A 20,329-nucleotide genomic window follows, 5' to 3' on the forward strand; every position below is an offset into this window, starting at 1 on the left:
AAACTATAAAGTCCATACATGACAAACCCACAGTTAACATTATACTCAATGGTGAAAAGCTAAAAGGCTTTCCTCTAGGATCAGGAATAAGACAAGGACTCCCCCATGCTTATTAAACACAGTACTAGAAACCTTGGCCATAGCAATTAGGCAAGAAAAAGAAAAGCATCCAAATTGGAAAGGAAGAAGTAAAACTGTTCACTACTGGAAGATAATATATTATATATAGATGATGTATACATACACAATGGAATACTCCTCAGCCATTAAAAGAATGAAATCTTACCATTTGTGACAACACAGATGGACCTACACAATAATATACTAAGTGAAATAAGTCAGACAGTAATGACAATACTGTATGATTTCACTTATATGTGGAATCTAAAAAACAAGACAAATGAATAAACAAAACAGAAATAGACTCCCATAGACATAGGAAACAAACTCCTGGTGACTGTAAGGGAGAAGGTGAAATAGGGAGCAGATAAAATAAGATTAAGGGGAGTAAGAAGTACAAACTTCCAGTTATAAAATAACTAAGTCATGGGGCTGTAATGAACAACATAGAGAATATAGTCAATAATGTTATAATAACTTTGTATGGTGATAGATGATAACTAGACTTATCACGGGTGCCATTTTGTAGTATATAAAAATATCTAAACCTTATGATCTACAATACCTAAAACCAATAGGACACTGTATGTAATTATACTTCAGTCAATCAATCAATCCTCAATTAGATCCATTCTTCCATGGGGGAAAAAGGGATCAAGTTGCAGAAAAGCAAAAGATCACTGATGAATGACTCAGCCTCACTTTATTCACTGTAAGAAGTGAGACAGAGGTCTTAAGTCTTGTAAGAAAGCAAAGACTGCTTCTTACCCTCCCAAAAATGCACTACAGAGTAATATAGTAAGATTAACAGTTCCTTAAAATAAGATTTTCAACAAAAGTACAATTAAAGTGTAAATTCTTCCAGGCAAGTGTTAATTTGTCTAACTAGTATGAGAGACTTTTTTCTTTAAATTATAATAAAGTAATGAAGTCTAAGGTTACTTTTCAATATAGTCAGTGGGGAAAGAAAACCTGAAATAAAGCACAGAACTGAAATATTCTTTTGTTTTACTACAGCTCAATTTTACCTGAATATATAAACTGGAAACCGCCTCATAAAGTTGTTCAGTAATAATGCAAACAAAACTGTTTGTAAAGAAATACTAGCCAAAGGTTCATTAAACAGTTATCATCATTGAAAAACAAAAGCTTACTGGGAAGTCTTTATCCAGTTCATTTATCTGAATAGCAAAATTATCTGGAAATACTCCTTCTCTCCCATTAAGTTCACCCTTCCACCAGCCAGTTTCTCCAGTCTCCTATAATGCAAATGAAAAATCAAATAATTACATTAATTTTATATTATTTAAATATATATTTACTTATTAAACATTATATAAACTTATTTATATAAATACTATAAACTATACACAAGTATTATATTTAAAATTGAAATATAATAATAAATATAACATTCACAATGCAAAATATTATATAATATTAATAATAGGTGTTATCTTTAAATAAGAAAAAAGTTCACAACAAAATATAAAAATACTGAATTCCATTATTTTTACAAGAAAAAAAAAGGGTTGGGGAGCCTGGGTGGGTCAGTTGGTTGAACGTCTGACTGTGGGCTCGAGCTCAGAGCCTGGAGCCTGCTTCAGATTCTATGTCTCCTTCCCACCCCTCCCCAACTCCCACTCACATTCTGTTTCTCTCTCTCAAAAATAAACATTAAAAAAAAATTTTTTTTATGAAAAAGAAAAAAAAAGAGTTAAACAGATCATAAGGTCCTCCCTAAAAAGCAAATATTACCCATACATTACTTCCAGCAGTAGTTATAAAATTGGGATTTTTTTTTTTAATGAGTCAAAAATTTTAGGGGCACCTGGGTGGCTCAGTTGGTTAAGCATCAACTTTGGCTCAGGTCATGATCTCGCGGCTTGTGAGTTCGAGTCTTGCATCGGGCTCTGTGCTGACAGCTCAGAGCCTGGAGCCTGCTTCAGATTCTGCGTGTCCCTCTCTCTCTGTCCCTCCCCACTCACGCTCTATGTCTCTCTCTCTCAAAAATGAATAAACTTTAAAAAATAAATAAAAAACAAATGAGTCAAATAATTTTAAAATTTGGTTTATGAGGATAAAAGGTTTTCAGCAAAGAGAAAGGACAAAGTGCTGAGAAGAGGGTGGACAGAGAATATGACTTTCTAACCTGTATCTTACTTAACATTCTTAACACTTTATATACCAAAACACAATCATATTATTCATTTCTCTAGAAATTAACAAGTTATTCTACAATTCCTTCTAAATACCACCTGGCCATGAGAAATAAGGTACAACCAGTCCAAAACTGTATGGATATTAAAAATTACATATACTAAACCATCCGATAACAAAGTCAATTTAAGACAAGGAAAAATTTTTCAGAAATTGTGCTATACAGTCATTAACAAAAACTGTATTTTATTTATAGTTTTCTTCTATTACGGATAGTTACAGGGGCACCTGTGTGGCTGAGTCAGTTGAGCATCTGACTTCAGCTCAGGTCGTGATCAAGCGGTTTGTGAGTTTGAGCCCCACATCAGGCTCACTGCTGTCAGTGCAGAGCCCCCTCTCTCTGCCACTCCCTCGCTTGCACTCTCTCAAAAATAAAACAATAACAACAACAAAAAATAGTTAAAGGATTCTGCCCAGACCCAAATACTCCTGGGTTTTCTTTTTCTTTTTCCATAATTCATTCTAAGTTATAAAACTACTTAACTCTTTGAAATAGCTGCATCATTTTCCAAACACAGTATGGTCTCATAAACGTCTACAATATTGATGGAATTGTTTCCCTATTCATTTTTTTTTAATTTTTAAAGTGTATTTTTGAGAGAAAGAGAGAGAGGGAGAGACAGTGTGGGTGTGAGGGAAGGGCAGAGAGAGAGAGAGAGGAAGAACATAATCCCAACCATGCTCCCCTGTTGTCAGTGTAGAGCCAGATGCAGAGCTCTATCCGATCCCATGAACCGTGAGATCATGACCTGAGCTGAAATCAAGAGTCAGACACTTAAACGACTGAGCCATCCAGGGGCCCCATTCTTTTTCTTGTTATATTATAAACGATACAAAAAGCATTAGATGCAAAAAAAAATGTAATGGGGTAAACTAGGAAGTGAGAACAGAAACTTAGAGGAGCTGGGGCTAGAGAGAAAATATAACAGGATGGCAAAAGTAATCCCCAAAACATCAATTATTATACAAACAGACAATAAAAATCTACTCAAAAAAAACTTTCTGAGAATTTACCATGTGTCATGTTCTCAGGACACAGAAACAAGACAAAATCCCAGCTCCTCCAGAGCTTACATTGTACAGGGAAATAGAAGAATGAATAAATTAAATAATTCACCAAACACCTGACAAGTATCTTACCTTACTTATCAAGTGGATTATCTCTCCCTCTTTAAAAGAAAGCTCATCTTCATTAGTACCTTCATAGGCAAATAATGTTCTACAATATTCCTTAGCTAAAATAAAGAAAGTAAATAATGCAGATTAAATAAATTGGTTCTTTTAACAATACTTATTAAGCCTCTACTTTGTGTTAAAAAAAGTACACTAGAAGCTGTTAAAGAAAATTTAATAACGTCGGCCGACACTATATACTGAATTAAGTAACAATTTCATTAATTCATACTTTCAAATAGTTCCTAGTGCTAATATGTTCTAGGCGCTGGTTCTAACTGTAGGGAGATACATCAGTGAACAAAGCACACTGAACTCTTTGACCCTGCAGTACTTACCTCTAGTAGGATCTAATACTCTGATCAAGTAGTACAGTGTTGATATACAGTTTCAAAAAATCTAATAATACATTTGAGCATGCTTCTTTCCCAACATGAAAATTTTATTCAAAAATTTACCTTTAATTTTACTTTCCGTGTCTGTTTTTGTTATCTCCACACTCTGAGTTTTGGATCCTACTGACTGTATAATTAAGGGCTAGAAAAGAAAAGGACGGTATCAACTATTTTAAGTGAGAATTAAGATAACAGTATTAAACAAAATTTTCATTTGCAGTAAGCCAGCCTTCCCTAATGGTACTTATAGCCAGGTTAGTAATGTGACTGAAAAGACAGAGATAACAAAACTACTGAAATGATAGCTCAGAACTTCAAATTTTTAAAACTTCCTATCTTAAGAATACACATTCTGATACCCATAATACCCATAAGTGTCACTTAATGTTAAACCTCCAAAATAAATAAAAATAATAGCACCTGAAAATGTACTGAGTAGGAACTCCTTAGCTAAACACTTTACATACCTTATAACTTAATCCTCTGAATAATCTGTATAAAGTAAGCATTATTATTCGTTCCTCTTACAGACTAGGAAGCAGTTAAGAAACCTGCCCACCGTAACAGTAATTTAGTAGTGGAGCCTGGATTTGAACCTAGGAAGTCTGACTCTAGAAAGTGGGCTTTTAAACCACAGCACTAAACTTCCCTAGGATGAGATAGAGAAAAAAAAAAAAAAAAGGTCTTTATACTTCATTGCTGCTATCTGAATGAAAACACCTAGGTAATGTTACAACCCTTACAACTATAGTCAGTAGAAAATTTTACATTGTAATTGACTAAAGTAAGTCCTTCTCATACTAGTGTTTTCCTTGACTTCTCTCCCCAGAAAGAACATTACTTTTGACCTTAGCTTTCATTAGTTAAAAATCTAAATATACTACTAACTTACCTATCACTGTGTGTTCTGTTTCTCTTTTAAGATACTCACTTTAATTTTTCACAAGTCTAACCATCATTTCTTCTAATCTGATATCAAAATCACCTACAAATATAGCAAATGTGCTCTCTATCAATTCATGGATCAGTGATCAAAAGCAAGGCTTGCAAGGCTCTCAAATAGGGTGATATTTGAGAGGACTCTCACTAACAGTTACTCTTGAGTAGTGAACATTGTAAGTGGCAACTGAAAGAGTATTAGTGTAATCATTAAACTAAATAAAATTATTCGTTATGAATCATAAGCTTTAAAATTTTTTTTTTCAACGTTTATTTATTTTTGGGACAGAGAGAGACAGAGCATGAACGGGGGAGGCGCAGAGAGAGAGGGAGACACAGAATCGGAAGCAGGCTCCAGGCTCTGAGCCATCAACCCAGAGCCCGACGCGGGGCTCGAACCCACGGACCGCGAGATCGTGACCTGGCTGAAGTCGGACGCTTAACCAACTGTGCCACCCAGGCGCCCCTCATAAGCTTTAAAGTTAGAAAGGAGCCCCAGATTATCTAATGTCCTTCATAATGCAAACAGTGCTTCTCCAGCATCCCTGGCTATTATATGGCTGGCTATACAGCACCATTCCAAAAACCACAAGAATTCCAATCTTTACCTTGAATCAAGGTATCAAAACCAAGAACCAATTAGGCCCCATAATCTTACTGCCAGACAGTCTCAGAGCTAGGAGACGGTAGGGTAGAAAGTACAAGTTCTCTTTCCTGAACCCAAATCATTATTACATGAAAATATATGTAGCAAACTGGGAAAGAAAAAATATGTGGAAACTAACCATTTTAGAAGAAAACTTGAGAATATATTTCACCAACCAAATCAGTCTAATTAGTGAAATATAGCGGAACTAGGTAAGTAAATACTGAAATACTTTCAACTCTTAAAACTTAAATACAGACATACAACTGAGAACTAAAATGAAACAATGCCCTAAAAGTCAACAGGAAAACCTCCTAACTGAAGTACTCAATCTGTACCTCTAAGGTGTGAACCTCAAAAAACAGCCTTGAAATTCATGTTCTAAAAATTGTAGCTCTTTTCCCCCAAAACAAAACGTTATTAGTTTATTTCAAAATCTGTTACTAAAGGGGTGCCTGCATGGCTTGGTTAGAGGATCGTACGGCTCTTGATGTCGGGGTTGTGAATTAAAACCCAACACCTGGTGGGAGATTACTCAAATAAATAAAACTTAAAAAAAAAAATCTTTGAAACCTATTATTAGATGTTATAATTTATGGTACATTCATTTTGATTTATTTCATAATGCCATCAAAATGCTAATGAAAAACAAAGTTCTCCATACATTTAGAGGAGAAGCAAATTTCACCACTGCCAACAATCCAGAGGAGAGTTAAGTAGTGCCTAATTAACTTAATACCTCATTGTGAATCCATTTTAAAATGACCCATTTTAGGCCTATTTCAAATTTAAAGAAAAAGTATGCAATTTTAGCTTTAAAAGGCAAAAAACAAAACAAAACAAAAAAACTCCTGCCCTTCCCATTTTTACCTATGGTAACTAAAAACTTAGAAAAGTTGGTATTAATACCAATAAACATTCTCATTTTATTTATTTATTTTTTTTTTTAAATTTTTTTTTTTTCAACGTTTATTTATTTTTGGGACAGAGAGAGACAGAGCATGAATGGGGGAGGGGCAGAGAGAGAGGGAGACACAGAATCGGAAACAGGCTCCAGGCTCCGAGCCATCAGCGGGGCTCGAACTCCCGGACCGCGAGATCGTGACCTGGCTGAAGTCGGACGCTTAACCGACTGCGCCACCCAGGCGCCCCAAACATTCTCATTTTATAAGAATCAAACATAAACATTAATCAGTGTAATGCTGAAAACAGTTTCTCACAGTCGTCTCAATCATAACCAATTATTAGCAATCTCAAAAAAGGGTGTGTAACAGAGTTGCAAACTGACTTACACCTTAAAAAGTGCTTCATGAGAGAGTTAAGTAGAGTTAATCTAAGTTCACCATTATTACCTTTTCTGTTTTCTTTTCTTCTGCTTCACTGCCAGATGTTCTCGTCCTCAGTTTCACAGAGCCTTCTTTAAAAATGTCTCCAAATCCAATCCCTCGAATTTTCTTTGGCTGTGTGACTGATCCCAGTGCAGCCTCATTCCCACTGCCCAGAGACGCTGAGGGTGAGGTAGGCCCAGCAAAAACATTTTCTGAAAGAATAATTTGCTTTTGAAGAATGCAGAATTACAAAGATCGTGATATTTCCCTCCCATATTGTTTACATCCTATGCCTAATTAAAAATGATAAAATAAAGTTAAATGACAGAGTACGAAAATATCCAAAAAAGTAAGATACGCTTATACTGCATTTTTTGGATACTGTTTAAGATGGTATCAATTTTAGGTATATTCAATTAGTAAAATGCTAATTAAGAAATGTAGGCGGCGCCTGGGTGGCTCCGTTGGTTGAGCATCTGACTTCAGCTCAGGCCGTGAGCTCACGCTTCAGCTGGTGAGTTTAAGCCCTGCACAGGTTCGCTGCTGTCAGGCTGCCAGCCTAAAGCCGGGTTCTGGTTCAGACCCTCTGTCTCCCTCTCGGCCCCTCCCCCACTTGCACTCTCCTAAAAATAGACAAATATTTTTTAAAAAAAGATTAAATGCTTGATAGGATTCAGTATTTTGTGTGAAGACTTTTGATAATGAATTCAAATTTCTTCATATGCTACTCAGACGTTGTATTACTTCTATTTGTTGAGAAGTTGTACTATTCAAGGAATTTGTACATCTAAGTTATCAAATTCATGAGTATATTTTTTCATTATCCCTTTAATGTCTGATCTGTGGTGACATTCACATCTGGTTATTAATCAGACAGTAATATTTTCTTTTTTCTTCAATCAGTCATTAGACCTTTATCAATTTTGTATCTTTTCAAAAAACTCAACTGTTGAACCTGATCTTCTTGAATGTTGGCTTGTTTTTTATTTCATAGTTTCTTGCTCTCATTTCCTGCTCCAAATTATTTCAGGTTTACTTTGCTCTTCTTTTATTGATTTCAGATAAAAACTTAGATCACGGACATTAGTTTTTTCTTTTCTAGTATTAGCATTGAAAGCAATAAATTTCTCCATAGGTGCTGTTTTACCTGCATTCCACAAATTTTGATTGTTTCCATTTTTTTCATTTGAAAAACCAGTTTTTTCCCTCACAATTTCTTCTTTGACCCACAGGTTACTTACAAATATTGTTTAGTTTCCAAGTAACTGAGGATTTCCCAAATATCTATTACTAAAATAATTCCATTGTATTTACAAAACCTACTTCATAGGACTTGAAATCTTTTAAGTTTTCTGAGACTTCTTTGATGCCCAAACATTAAGGGTGTATCTGGTAATATTCCATGTACTCTTCAAAGGAATGTGTATTCTCTTACCAGGTTAACTATCCATAAACATCAGTTAGATCCACTTATTTGATTATTCGAGTTTTCTACATCATCACTAATTTCTATCAATTAATGAGAGAAGCATGTTCAAATCTATGTGTGGATTTGCCTGTTTCAGTTCTGGCAGTCTCTGTCTCACGTACTTTGAAGTTCTGGTATTACATTACACATACAGGGGTGCCTGGGTGGCTTAGTCAGTTAAGCATCTGACTCTTGATTTCGGCTCAGGTCACGATTTCACAGTTGTGAGATCGAGTCCCACATCAGGCTCTGCACTGAGTATGGAACCTGCTTGGGATTCTCTCTCCCCCCACCTTTCCCTTCCCCTCCCCTGCTCTCTCTCAAAATAAATAAACATTTTTTTTTAAATAATGCAGTTTTAGAATTGTTACATAATTTTTATGAATTGACTCTATCATTATGAAATGTTCCTTTTTATCCCTGGTAATATATTTTTTTCCTGAAATACACTTCGACATTAATGTAACCATTCTAGATTTCTTATGCTTTGCACTGAATTCCCTTTTTCTTCTTTAGTTTAACCACTACCTTAATATTTCAAGTGAGCTTCTGGTAGGAAGCATATTAAGCATATTATCCAGTCAACTGCCTTTTCAATTAGAGTTTTTAGAGAACTTAATTTTCATGTAATCACTGATGTGGTTTAAATCCATTATCTTGCTATTTGTTTTCTATTTACCCAGTTGATCTTTGTTCCTTTCTCTCTCTTTTTGTTTTGGGTTGTTTTTTGCTTTAACAATAGACTTTTATTTTTTTCATTTTGGGAGTTTAGAAGCCAGATCAGTGCTGGCATGTTGGGTTCTGGTGAGATCTCTCTTCCTGACTTACAGATGGCTGCCTTCTCACTGTGCCCTCATACGGCCTTTCCTCAGTATGTGCACATAGAGACAGTGGGCTCTGTTGTCTCCTTTTTTATTAAGATATAACTGACATATAACACTATATTAGTTTTAGGTGTATAAATAATGATTCCATACATGTATGTATGTATGTATGTGTGTGTGTGTGTGTGTGTGTATAGTGAAACGATCACCAGTCTTAATTAACATCTATCACCATACAGTTATAAATTTTTTTTCTTATAACGAAAATTTTCAACATCTTCTCTCCTATGAATTTTCAAATATACAATTTTATTAACTACAGTAACCATACTCTGCATTACATCCCCAGAACTTATTTTTATATATAATAAATTTATAAATTTATATATATATGTTTATACATAATTGGAAGTTTGTGCCTTTTGACCACCTTAACCCATTCTGCCCATCCTATACCCCTTGCTTCTGGCAACCACCAATGTTTTCTGTATCTCTAAGTTTAGTGTGTTTTCAGATTCTACATCTAAGTGAGATCATACAGTATGTGTCTTCATCTGTCTGACTTATTTCATTTGTAAGTCATCCATGACTTATTTTGCTTATAAGTTTTATCCATGTTGATGCAAACGGTAAGATTTCTTTATATTCTGTGGCTGAATAATATTCCATTGTGTATATATAACATTTTCTTTTTTTAATTTAATGTTGTAGTTTTTTGTTTTTTTTTTTTTTGATAGAGAGCACACACGAGAGTGTGTGCACAAGAGTGCATAAGCAGGAGAGGAGTAGAGAAAGGAGAGAGAGACTTCCAAGATCAGCGCAGGGCTTGATCTCACAAACTGCAAGATCATGGCCAGAGTTGAAAACCGAGAGTCAGATGCTCAACTGACTGAGCCACCCAGGTGCCCCATAATACATTTTCTTTATCCATTATGTAAATAATGCTCTGATGAACACAAGGGTGCAGGTATCTTTTCAAGTTAGTGTATTACTCTTCTTTAGGTAAATGACCATAAGTGGGATTGCTGGATCACATGGTAGTTTTAAGTTTTTGAGGAACCTCCATACTGTCATAGTGCCTGTGCCAATTTACATTCCCACCAACAGTGCAGGTCGCTTCCCTTTTGTCCACATCGTCACAAACACTTCTGGTCTTTTTGATAACAGCCATCTGAACAGGTGTGAGGTGATATTTCATTGTGGTTTCGGTTTGTACTCTTCTGAATATTAGTGATGTTGAGCATCTTTTCATGTATATATTGGGCATCTGTACATCATCTTTGAAAAAATACCTATTCAGATCCTCGGCCCATTTTTAATGGTTTTTAGTTGGATAAGCTCTCTCTCTCTCTATATATATATATATACATATACACGTGTATATATATATATATAAATACGGAGATTAATGTCTTCTAAGATAAATGATTTGCAAATATTTTCTCCCATTCCATAAGCTGCTTTTTCATTCCGTTGATGGGTTCCTTTGCTGTGGAGAAGATTTTTAGACGGATGTAGTCCCATTTGTTCATTTTTGCTTTTGTTGCCTTTGCTTTTGGAGTCAAGTCCAAAAACTCATCTCCAAGACTGATGTCAAAGAGCTTACCACCTAGGTTTTCTTCTAAGTTTATGGTTTCAGGTATTTGTTGAAGTCCTTAATCCATTTGGAGCTGATATTCGTGTCTTTTTTTTTTTAAGTAATTTTTACCACTTCATTTTATTATTTATTAGCTATTCCTCATTGTTTTACTTTCTTAGGGGTTGCTCTAGCTTTATAATATGCCATCTTTAACCCAACAAAATCTACATTCAAATAACACTATACCACTTCACATACAATGGGCACATTTCCATTTCATCTCTTCTGTGTTTAGAACTACTATTGTCATACATACATACCTATATTTTACTTCTACATTATGTTTCCCATGATATATTATTTTGTTTTAAATAGTCAATTATCTTTTAAAGAAATTTAAAAATGGGAAACTTTTATGCTTATCCACATATTTACCTCTATTTTTGTCACTCTTCATTCTGCTTATATAGATACAAGTTCCAATCTAGTATCATTTTACTTTTTTCCTGGACAATTTGCTTTAATTCTTCTTTAGGATACATTCTGCTGGTAATGAATTCTCTATTATTCTTTGGCTGAAAACTTTTTTTAAACAGGTTCCACGCTTGCCCAATGCACAGCCCAACACGGGGCTTGAACTCAGGACCCTGAGATCAAGACCTGAGCTGAGAGTAAGAGTAAGACACATAACCGACTGAGCCACCCCAGGTGTTCCAGGCTGAAAACTTTTTTACCTCACCTTTATTCTGAAGAGTATTTTCACAAAAATAGGATTCTAGGTTGACCACTTTTCTTCTTCCAACACTTCAAAGATCTCATTCCATTACCTTCCACCATACTTAGTTTCTGATGATTATCTGTGGATTTTTATCTTTTTTATTTTTAAGTTTATTTATTTTTAGAGAGAGAAAGAGAGAGCGGACTTGTGTGTGACACAGGGAGAGAGAGAATCCTAGGCAGGCTCCTTGCTGTCAGCGCAGAACCCAACACAGGGCTCTATCTCATGAACCGTGAGATCATAACCTGAGGGGAAATCAAAAGTTGGATGCTCAACCGACTGAGCCACCTTTCTGTGGATTTTTATCTTAATTCTTCTCTACTTGAAGTGCCTTTTTCCTCTAATTCCTGAAATTTTCCACTTCACTGTTTATTTTTAGCACTTAATTATGATGTGCTTTTACCAGCCCTGGATTGTATGGTCACCCTTTTTGAATTTGTGGATTTATAGTTTGCATCAAATTGGACATATTTTAATATCTTTCTTCAAATATTTTTCCTGACCACCTTCTCTCTCCTCTTTTTCTGTAACTCTAGCTATGTATGTTAGACTCTTTAAAATTATCCCAAGTTTTTTGCAGTCTTTATGCTCTTTGTGCTTCACTTGGGATGGAGTCTACTACTACATTCTCAAGTTCGATCATTTTTTTCTTCGTGCTCTACTGGCAAAATTCCACAAGAAGGAATTCATTTCAGACATTGTGTATTTTGTCTCTAGTAGTCAGTTCCATTTGGTTCTTTTTTTATATCTTCTATTTCCCTCCTCATTAAGCTCACACTTTCGACTACCTCCTTGAGCATGCTGAGCATTTTTTTATAGTTATTTTAATATTCTTGTTGCCAACTCCATCATTTGTGGTCCACTTTCTATCAATCAATTTTTCCTCCAAATTGTCACATTTTGCTACTTCTTAGATATATAGCTGGTATTTCATTTTATTCAATGTCAGTGAGTGCTAGATCTTGTTCTAATCCTTTAAAAACCACTGGTTCTCAACCTGGGGTGCTTCTGTACCCCAAGAGATACGTAGCAGTGTCTGGAGACAATTTTAGTTATTATAGCTGAAGAGTGCAACTAATATTCAGCAGGTACAGATCAGAGATGTTTATAAACATTCTACAATACACTGAATAGACCCCAAAAGCAGAGCTATCCTGCCCAAACGTCATTAGGGACAAAGTTAAGAAACCCTATGTTAAAGAAAACTGATCTTTTTCCAGCAAACAGGTAAGTATCTGCATACCAGTGTGAAGCTTTTTCAGGGTAGACCTAGAATAGCTGCTATTTGAAAACCCATCTACTCTCACTTCACCCTTCCACTGAGTTACCCATGTATTCAATGAAGTCTCTCAAAACCAAATGGAGAGAATTCAAAAATTTTTGACCTTGTTTAAGTTCTGGGAATTATTCATGTTAATCCCCAGTAATTACTACTCTTCACAAACTGTTCACGTCTAACCTCACGAGGCCGCACCCCATACAATGACAGATTGGTATTCAGCCAAATACTCAAGGTAACTCTGTAATCACATTGATAGAGCACTTTCACTTTCACTTTCTCTCTCCCTCTCTCTCCCTCTCTCCAGGTAATCAGTTCCACAATTCTAACTATCTTGGCTTGGTTGAACTCTAATCTCTAACTCCTCAACAAAACTGACAACCTTCTGTTGAATTTCACTCTTCCTGCACTACAGACCAAGTATTACCTCCTGGTAGAAATTCAGGACAATGATAGGGTTTTCCTTATTTGCCCTTTTCTCAAGTATCTCATTCCTGTGCTGCCTATACTCTGAAAATACTTGTTTTTTGTTGTTGTTGTTGTTGTTGTTGTTGTTGGTTTTGTTTTGTTTTGTTTTGAGAGCGAGAGAGAGAGAGAAAGCACATGTGAAAAGGGAAGAGTGGCAGAGGGACAGGAGGTGGAGGGGGAGAGAGACAGAGGGGGGGAGAGAGCAGGGAAGGAGAATCTTAAGCAGGTTCCATGCTCAGGACTAAGCCCAATGCGGGGCTCAATCTCATGACCTTGGAATCATGACCTAAGCCGAAATCAAGAGTTGGATGCTCAACCAACTGAGCCATCCAGGTGCCCCTGAAAGTACTTGTTTTCAATAATTTGTTCAATTTCCCAGTTTTTAAGGTGGGAAAGTAATTCCACACTGTCTTACTCCCTCACTGCTAGAACTGTGGTCTAAATATTGTAATATACAGCTTCAATAACCAGCCTATCAGACAAAACAATATTCAGACAGAATAGTATGAGGTACCTACTGAGAGGCCTTTTAAAGTGAAACAATCTATGGTATTAATAAACCATACTCTGAAATGCAACTTCATCAAATGATTTTAAGGTGCAATTTCCAGTTTTTAGAATTATGACCAAAAGTGAAAATTTTCTTTTAGATTTAGTGACTGTAAACTTTACTGGAGTCCTTAAAGCGTATCATTAAAATAAATGCCTAGATATTAAAAGTATCTAGTACTAATAGATAGGCTGATTGCTTTCACCTCATTGAAAATTGTCAAAACTACTATATTATTAAATCAATGGTTGGAAGGCAGTATAGCATAGCGATAAAGCACATGAACTTTAGAGTCAAACCTTTTTTTTTTTTAATGTTTATTTATTTTTGAGAGACACAGACAGAGCATGAACGGAGGAGGGTCAGAGAGAGGGAGACACAGAATCTGAAGCAGGCTCCAGGCTCCGAGCTGTCAGCACAGAGCCCGATGCGGGGCTCGAACTCACGACCGTGAGATCATGACCTGAGCCGAAGTCAGATGTTTAACCTAATGAGTCACCCAGAAGCCCCACAGAGTCAAATCTGCCTAATTCATATCACCTCTTCTACTATATGTGCCCAGTGTCTTCACCTGTAAAACAAGACTCTTCATAAGACTGCTATGAGGATTAAACTGATTCCTATAAAGTGCTCGACAGTGTCTGGCTCAGTGGTTCTTATTTTTAATGAGTTTAAAGATGTATTACTGGGGCGCCTGGGTGGCGCAGTCGGTTAAGCGTCCGACTTCAGCCAGGTCACGATCTCGCGGTCCGGGAGTTCGAGCCCCGCATCAGGCTCTGGGCTGGTGGCTCAGAGCCTGGAGCCTGTTTCCGATTCTGTGTCTCCCTCTCTCTCTGCCCCTCGCCCGTTCATGCTCTGTCTCTCTCTGTCCCAAAAATAAACGTTGAAAAAAAAAAGTTTAAAAAAAAAAAAAGATGTATTACTGAGCACCATTCAAGTTAAGAGACAACATGATAACACAGAACAAAAAACAAAAGGGAAAACATCTTAAACACAACAAGGAAGAATGGGAGGAGAGGAGAAAGGAAGAAAGGTATATGGAGAAGGGGGCTGGGTGTGAACAGGAGGTTTTATAATCAGAGAAAACAGAAATCTTACCAAATGCCTATATACTTCATCTGTCAGACTGTCCTTGAATTGCTAAGCTTGTAGAAAAATTGTATCTACATTTCATGTGTGCCACTGTCAGAAAACGTAACAAGCAAGTAAGTCTTCCTATTAAGCCTAAACCTCTCTCTTCCTTTTGTATTAAATCTCTATAGCAAAAGCCACTTAATGGCTTATACCTCCAAATAAAGTGACTTAAAATAACCAAAAGTCCTAAAATATAATTGTTGGGAAAAAAAAAAGGAATCTTTATGTGAGCTGTACTGAGTGCTAAAGAAAAGTAAAACAAAGTAGAAACTTGATGAAAATACAAAGCATTTGATAGAAGCAATCCAAGTTCACTTTTTTTTTTTTTTTTTTTTTTAGAGAGAGAGAGCATGTGAATGGGGAAGAGGGACAGAGGGAGAGAGGGAGAATCTTAGGCAGCCACCACACCCAGCATGGAGCCTGACATGGGGCTCAATCCCACAACCCTGGGATCATGACCTACAGAGAAATCAAGAGTTAGACGCTAAACCGACAGAGTCACCCGGGTCCCCCGGCTCACTATTACACATTAAATGGGGAACTAATGTAGAGTATCTTAAAGTAAAACACGTAAACCAAGTAGGACTTAGAATCTAAAGTTGCTAGCATAAATTCCCCCTCTTTTTACTCCAAAGAATATCTTTCAGCATTATTCAAAGATTTGAAAATAATCCTACATTTCCTAAGAAAATGTTGTGTGTGTTTTAAATAGTTAAAATCTGTATTCCTTAGTTCCTAAAGAGAATCTTCAGAAACAGCATCTGGCTATACAAAGACTCACAATGTATTACCAGTAAAAGTATCAAAGCCCCATAACAGTTTTCCTTACAAAGCTGTTCACTGGGAGTTGTTCAAGGTGAATGCCAATGTGGGAATACAAACACCAAAGTAAGTGTGCACCACCTTAATCCCTGCAGGCCAAGCTGCAGACCACCAAATTTCCCTCCACCACCTTTGGCACTTCCAGCATATACCCCATTCCACAAGCATCCCGTGCACTAGCAACAAGCACTATCTTCTTTTCCAGAGCCCAAATAATCAAATGAAACCTCTGCTGACTCCTTCTAAGAGAATGAACCCTCCCTACCCATAAGAAATCAGAACTTCTAAAGAACAACCCATCAGGGTTTCTTAACCATTTCGTGTCATGCGTGCATCTAGTAGCCCGAACCCAGAGGAATGTGTGGCTCAAAACATTGAACTGGGAGGACCCTTTTAGTTTCCTCAAAATTCTGACCTCTCATTTTTAGCATCTCTCCTCTTTCATAGAAAAAAAACAAAAAACAAAAAAACTCAGACATCTCTCCTTCAGTTTCCCGGCACTAACGCTGGTGTCTCTCCAATCAATTGAGACTAATCATGATACCTATGGTGAGAATCTCACTTCCTCTACCTTCTGGGCAAATCCTGTTCTGGTAATCAATCCCATTCTTCTGAATTTGCATCTTCAACTCCTCCCTCTCCACTTGTTCTTTGCCACTGAATATATGTTGTTCTCAACTGCTGCACTGCTTTATACTTACTCTCTCCACTGCTTCCCCACCCAATCATCTGTCTTTACTGCCCTTAGGCAGGTCATGAATGATCTCTTTGTCCCTAAATCCAAGATTACATTTTATTTATCTTACTTATCTTACTTAACCTCACAAGCAGCATCAGACAATACTGCCTATGTCCTCCCTGAAAAACTCTCCCCTTGACTACTGCACACTCATGGGTTTCCTCCTGGCTCTCTCTCTCTCTCTGTGCCTTCTTGGTCTTCTTTTTAGTAATTCTATCTCAGCTAATACCATGAATGTTGCTATATAGGATTCGATCTAAGGCTCTTTTCTTCACTCTAGACAGTCTCTCTAGGTGATCTCATCTAACTCCAAAGCTTCTGCAAAGGCTGTGCAACAGGAATGTTCCTTACATCTTTAAAACTGTAAGGAGACCAACATGAACAAAGGGGCGAGTTAAATAGGAGACAAAGAGAGGTAGGGGGAGGCATATGTAGATGCCCAGTCACATTTGTAGCCAATTTAAAAAGACTCTGGCTTTACTTTAAGTAACATATGTACCTACTAGAAGGTGAGCACATTAACATTCAGGAGGCAGGTAACAGCAAGTAACAGCCTACTGCAATTGTACAGCAAAAAATAACTTATACCAGAGTAGGAGCAGTATTTAGCAGGTGACAAAATCAGCTAATGAATGTGAGATTAAAAGAGTTAAAGATGGGGGCGCCTGGGTGGCGCAGTCGGTTAAGCGTCCGACTTCAGCCAGGTCACGATCTCGCGGTCCGTGAGTTCGAGCCCCGCGTCGGGCTCTGGGCTGATGGCTCAGAGCCTGGAGCCTGTTTCCGATTCTGTGTCTCCCTCTCTCTCTGCCCCTCCCCCGTTCATGCTCTGTCTCTCTCTGTCCCAAAAATAAATAAACGTTGAAAAAAAAAAATATTAAAAAAAAAAAAGTTAAAGATGAATCCAGCTCTTTGGTTTAAATAAAAGAAAAATGGAGTTGCCATTAATTCAGATGAGGAAGACAGTATAGATCAAATTTAGGTGCAAGGAAAAGAAGAGATGATCACTTTGACCAACTTAAGTTTGAGATGCCTATTAGACATCTAAAGGGAGATTTTTATAGGCTTAGGGCAGGGAGGAGACTCACACACAGTAGAAAATACCAGAAGCTATAGTCACTGGCTTTATAGAATAAGGGGGGATATTGAAATCAAGTCCTACTTAGCAAATTAAGTGGAATGTAAAAGATTACAAAGGACATCTAACAAAAATGGTTAAGTATATTTGACAAAATGAAAAAGGAGTCATTTCATTTTATAAAAATGGAAACATAACACTTCCATAGGGAAGCAAAGCTTTTCCTGAAATTGATTATCAGAACACACTTATCTTGAGACTTTATAAAGAAATCACCAAGTAATAGAATAGATTATAAACTTACCACATTCCTATAAAAAATGTAATAGTGACTTTCTTATATCTTTTATTCTACAGTTCTTCAGTGAAAACTGAAGACATAAAAATAAAGTGCCCATGACCTGCCTACACTGTCTTGAGTCAGGATTATCTTCTTAACATTAATAGCTGGAGTTCAACTGGCCAAACCAAGAAGACCATCCCATATATTTTAGTTTATTAAAGAGAACAGCTTTACTAAATGTAAAGGGGTATAAGGAGAAACCACATAAACTAATCAAATGTGCTGGATATGGCTTTTCAATACTATAAGCAAAAAATAACATTTTGTAATGTAGAGTCAACTATAACTCTTATAACAGCTACTATAAACACAACATACATACCAAATAAGTAAAACAATAAAAAGACTGTAATAATACCAATTACAGAGTACATTACATTTCGTTAGGACATAGGAATAGTGGATCAATTCTTCTAATCATAATGCATAAGATGGAACTCTTAAATCAGAACTTAAAAGAACTATATTCTTTTATCACTAGAGGTTTCTAAAGTCCTTATAAAGCACACACTCCTTGGCATTCAAATCAATATGCAAAAACTTTCTGCCCTAAAAGTTAGAGTTTTTTAAAAAATGGAATTATAGTGTACTTCAACCACTGACTTCCCACCCCATAATCACAAAGTTCCACATTTAGAATGTGATGTTATTTTAAAGGGGTTAAGCAAGCAAGGAAGTACATTTTTAGCAGATAAAATTCTGCAAAGTTACTAAAATTCAAACAAGGCTGAATAGTGCAAGAAAGTACCCAAAGTACTTACAAAAAATTATAAATACAAAATATAAAATATAATAAAAATTTAAATTGTCCATCTTTTGCTGGTGGCCCTATATGGACGTAAACTTTTGCACATATTTTAAGGGCTGAGTTTCCATGGCATCATACACATCATTTCACCATAAGCTTTAATTTGTAACAAATTTTAATGTTAAAAATAAATATCAGAAAATCCAGTTACCTATGAAACATAAGAAACAACAACACACATAAGAAGTAATTCAGGGGATAGTGTTAAGTAACAACTGTACCACTAAATTTAAGCCAGATGTTTTCAGTATTTGTTTGTTCTCTAATGGTTTTTACACATCCTTAAAACATAAGTCCTGACTTTAGAATACCAAGTATTCTCAAATAAGTGTAACATAAAATATCTGTTTTCTATGACTCTTCTATATCTTCCTATCTCATTGATTTTCTATCTTTCAATGTAATCAACATCTGCACTGAAACAGATTTCAGCGTCCCAACCCCACCGCACTCTAACTCCTAGCAATAAAAACTGCTCTGCTTAACACAACTTTATCAGGTCACTATTCAAATACAATTGACTCCACATTTAAAAAAATTTTTTTGAATGTTTATTTATTTTTGAAAGAGACAGAGCACGCATGAGCGGGGGAGGGGCAGAGAGCGAGGGAGACACAGAATCCAAAGCAGGCTCCAGGCTCTGAGCTGTCAGCACACAGCCTGATGTGGGGCTCGAACTTACAAGTCGTGAGAGCATGACCTGAGCCGAAGTCGGACGCTCAACCGCCTGATCCCACCCAGGTGTCCCACGGACTCCACATTTTTTTACACAGGCAAATTAAAGGAAAGAATGAGGTAAAGAAGTAAAAATAAAACAGTGTGGTAAGAAAAGTACTAACATCCATTATGCTTCAAAACTTGCCGGGTACTATGCCAAGTTTTCTCTATACACATAATCTGAAAAATGAGGACATGCTTAAATGAGGTACTGATTAAATAAAGGACACTAGACAGACATTGACCAAAAGACAAGTTTTTAAAGGACTCAATTATTTGTTGCTTCAATTCATACAGTTTAGAGTACAGCCTTAGAGAAATTTAGAATCTTAAAAAGCTCATTGCAAAGTTAAGGAGAAAAAATACATCCAAAGAACACTTAGAAATGGGAGGCAACCTAAAAATGGAAATTTGCACCTTTCACAAGGCTACTGGCCATCACCATTTTGTACTAAATACCCATGAAGTTAGTGTTCTTTTCATTAATTTTTTATTACGTGTACAAAGCTAAAAAGTACACTTCAACACCTTTAAAAGCCCGATGAGTCTTTGTTTTTAGTTTATTTACTTTTTGAGAGAGACAGAGAGAGACAGAGAGAGAGAGAGAGAGAGAGAGAGAGAGAATCCCAAGCAGGCTTCACACTGTCAATGCAGAGCCCAATGCGAAGCTCAAACCCACAAACGGTGAGATCATGACCTGAGCCGAAATCAAGAGTTGGACGCTTAACCGACTGAGCCACTCAGGCACCCCAAAAGGCAATGAGTATTAAATAAGGGATTCTAAAAAGATAATCAATGAGAGTATATGTGGCGGATTGTATTCTTATTTACATTTGGCGTCTCAGCTTGTATAAAAATTTATATATCCCTGCTCTGTTTGACTTAGACATGACCATGGCTGTCCAATACAGTATTAGTGGAAGC

General features: G+C 36.4%; 1 protein-coding gene across 1 annotated transcript in view; it reads right to left on the minus strand.

The window, feature by feature from the left end:
• The window catches only part of CD2AP (CD2 associated protein), a 144,698-nt gene that overhangs the window by 44,771 nt on the left and 79,598 nt on the right, over nt 1–20,329 (minus strand). Inside the window, exons 6-9 of the mRNA XM_047101876.1 lie at nt 6,846–7,033; nt 3,972–4,050; nt 3,481–3,575; nt 1,275–1,379 (exon numbers count right to left, since the gene is read on the minus strand). Coding sequence (XP_046957832.1) covers nt 1,275–1,379; nt 3,481–3,575; nt 3,972–4,050; nt 6,846–7,033 — 467 coding nt within the window. The remainder of the gene's footprint in view (nt 1–1,274; nt 1,380–3,480; nt 3,576–3,971; nt 4,051–6,845; nt 7,034–20,329) is intronic.

This window comes from Lynx rufus, unplaced genomic scaffold (genome assembly GCF_022079265.1).
Source record: "Lynx rufus isolate CCGP_SWC_20201006 ecotype Redwood Valley unplaced genomic scaffold, mLynRuf1.p SCAF_6, whole genome shotgun sequence".
Taxonomy (NCBI): domain Eukaryota; kingdom Metazoa; phylum Chordata; class Mammalia; order Carnivora; family Felidae; genus Lynx; species Lynx rufus.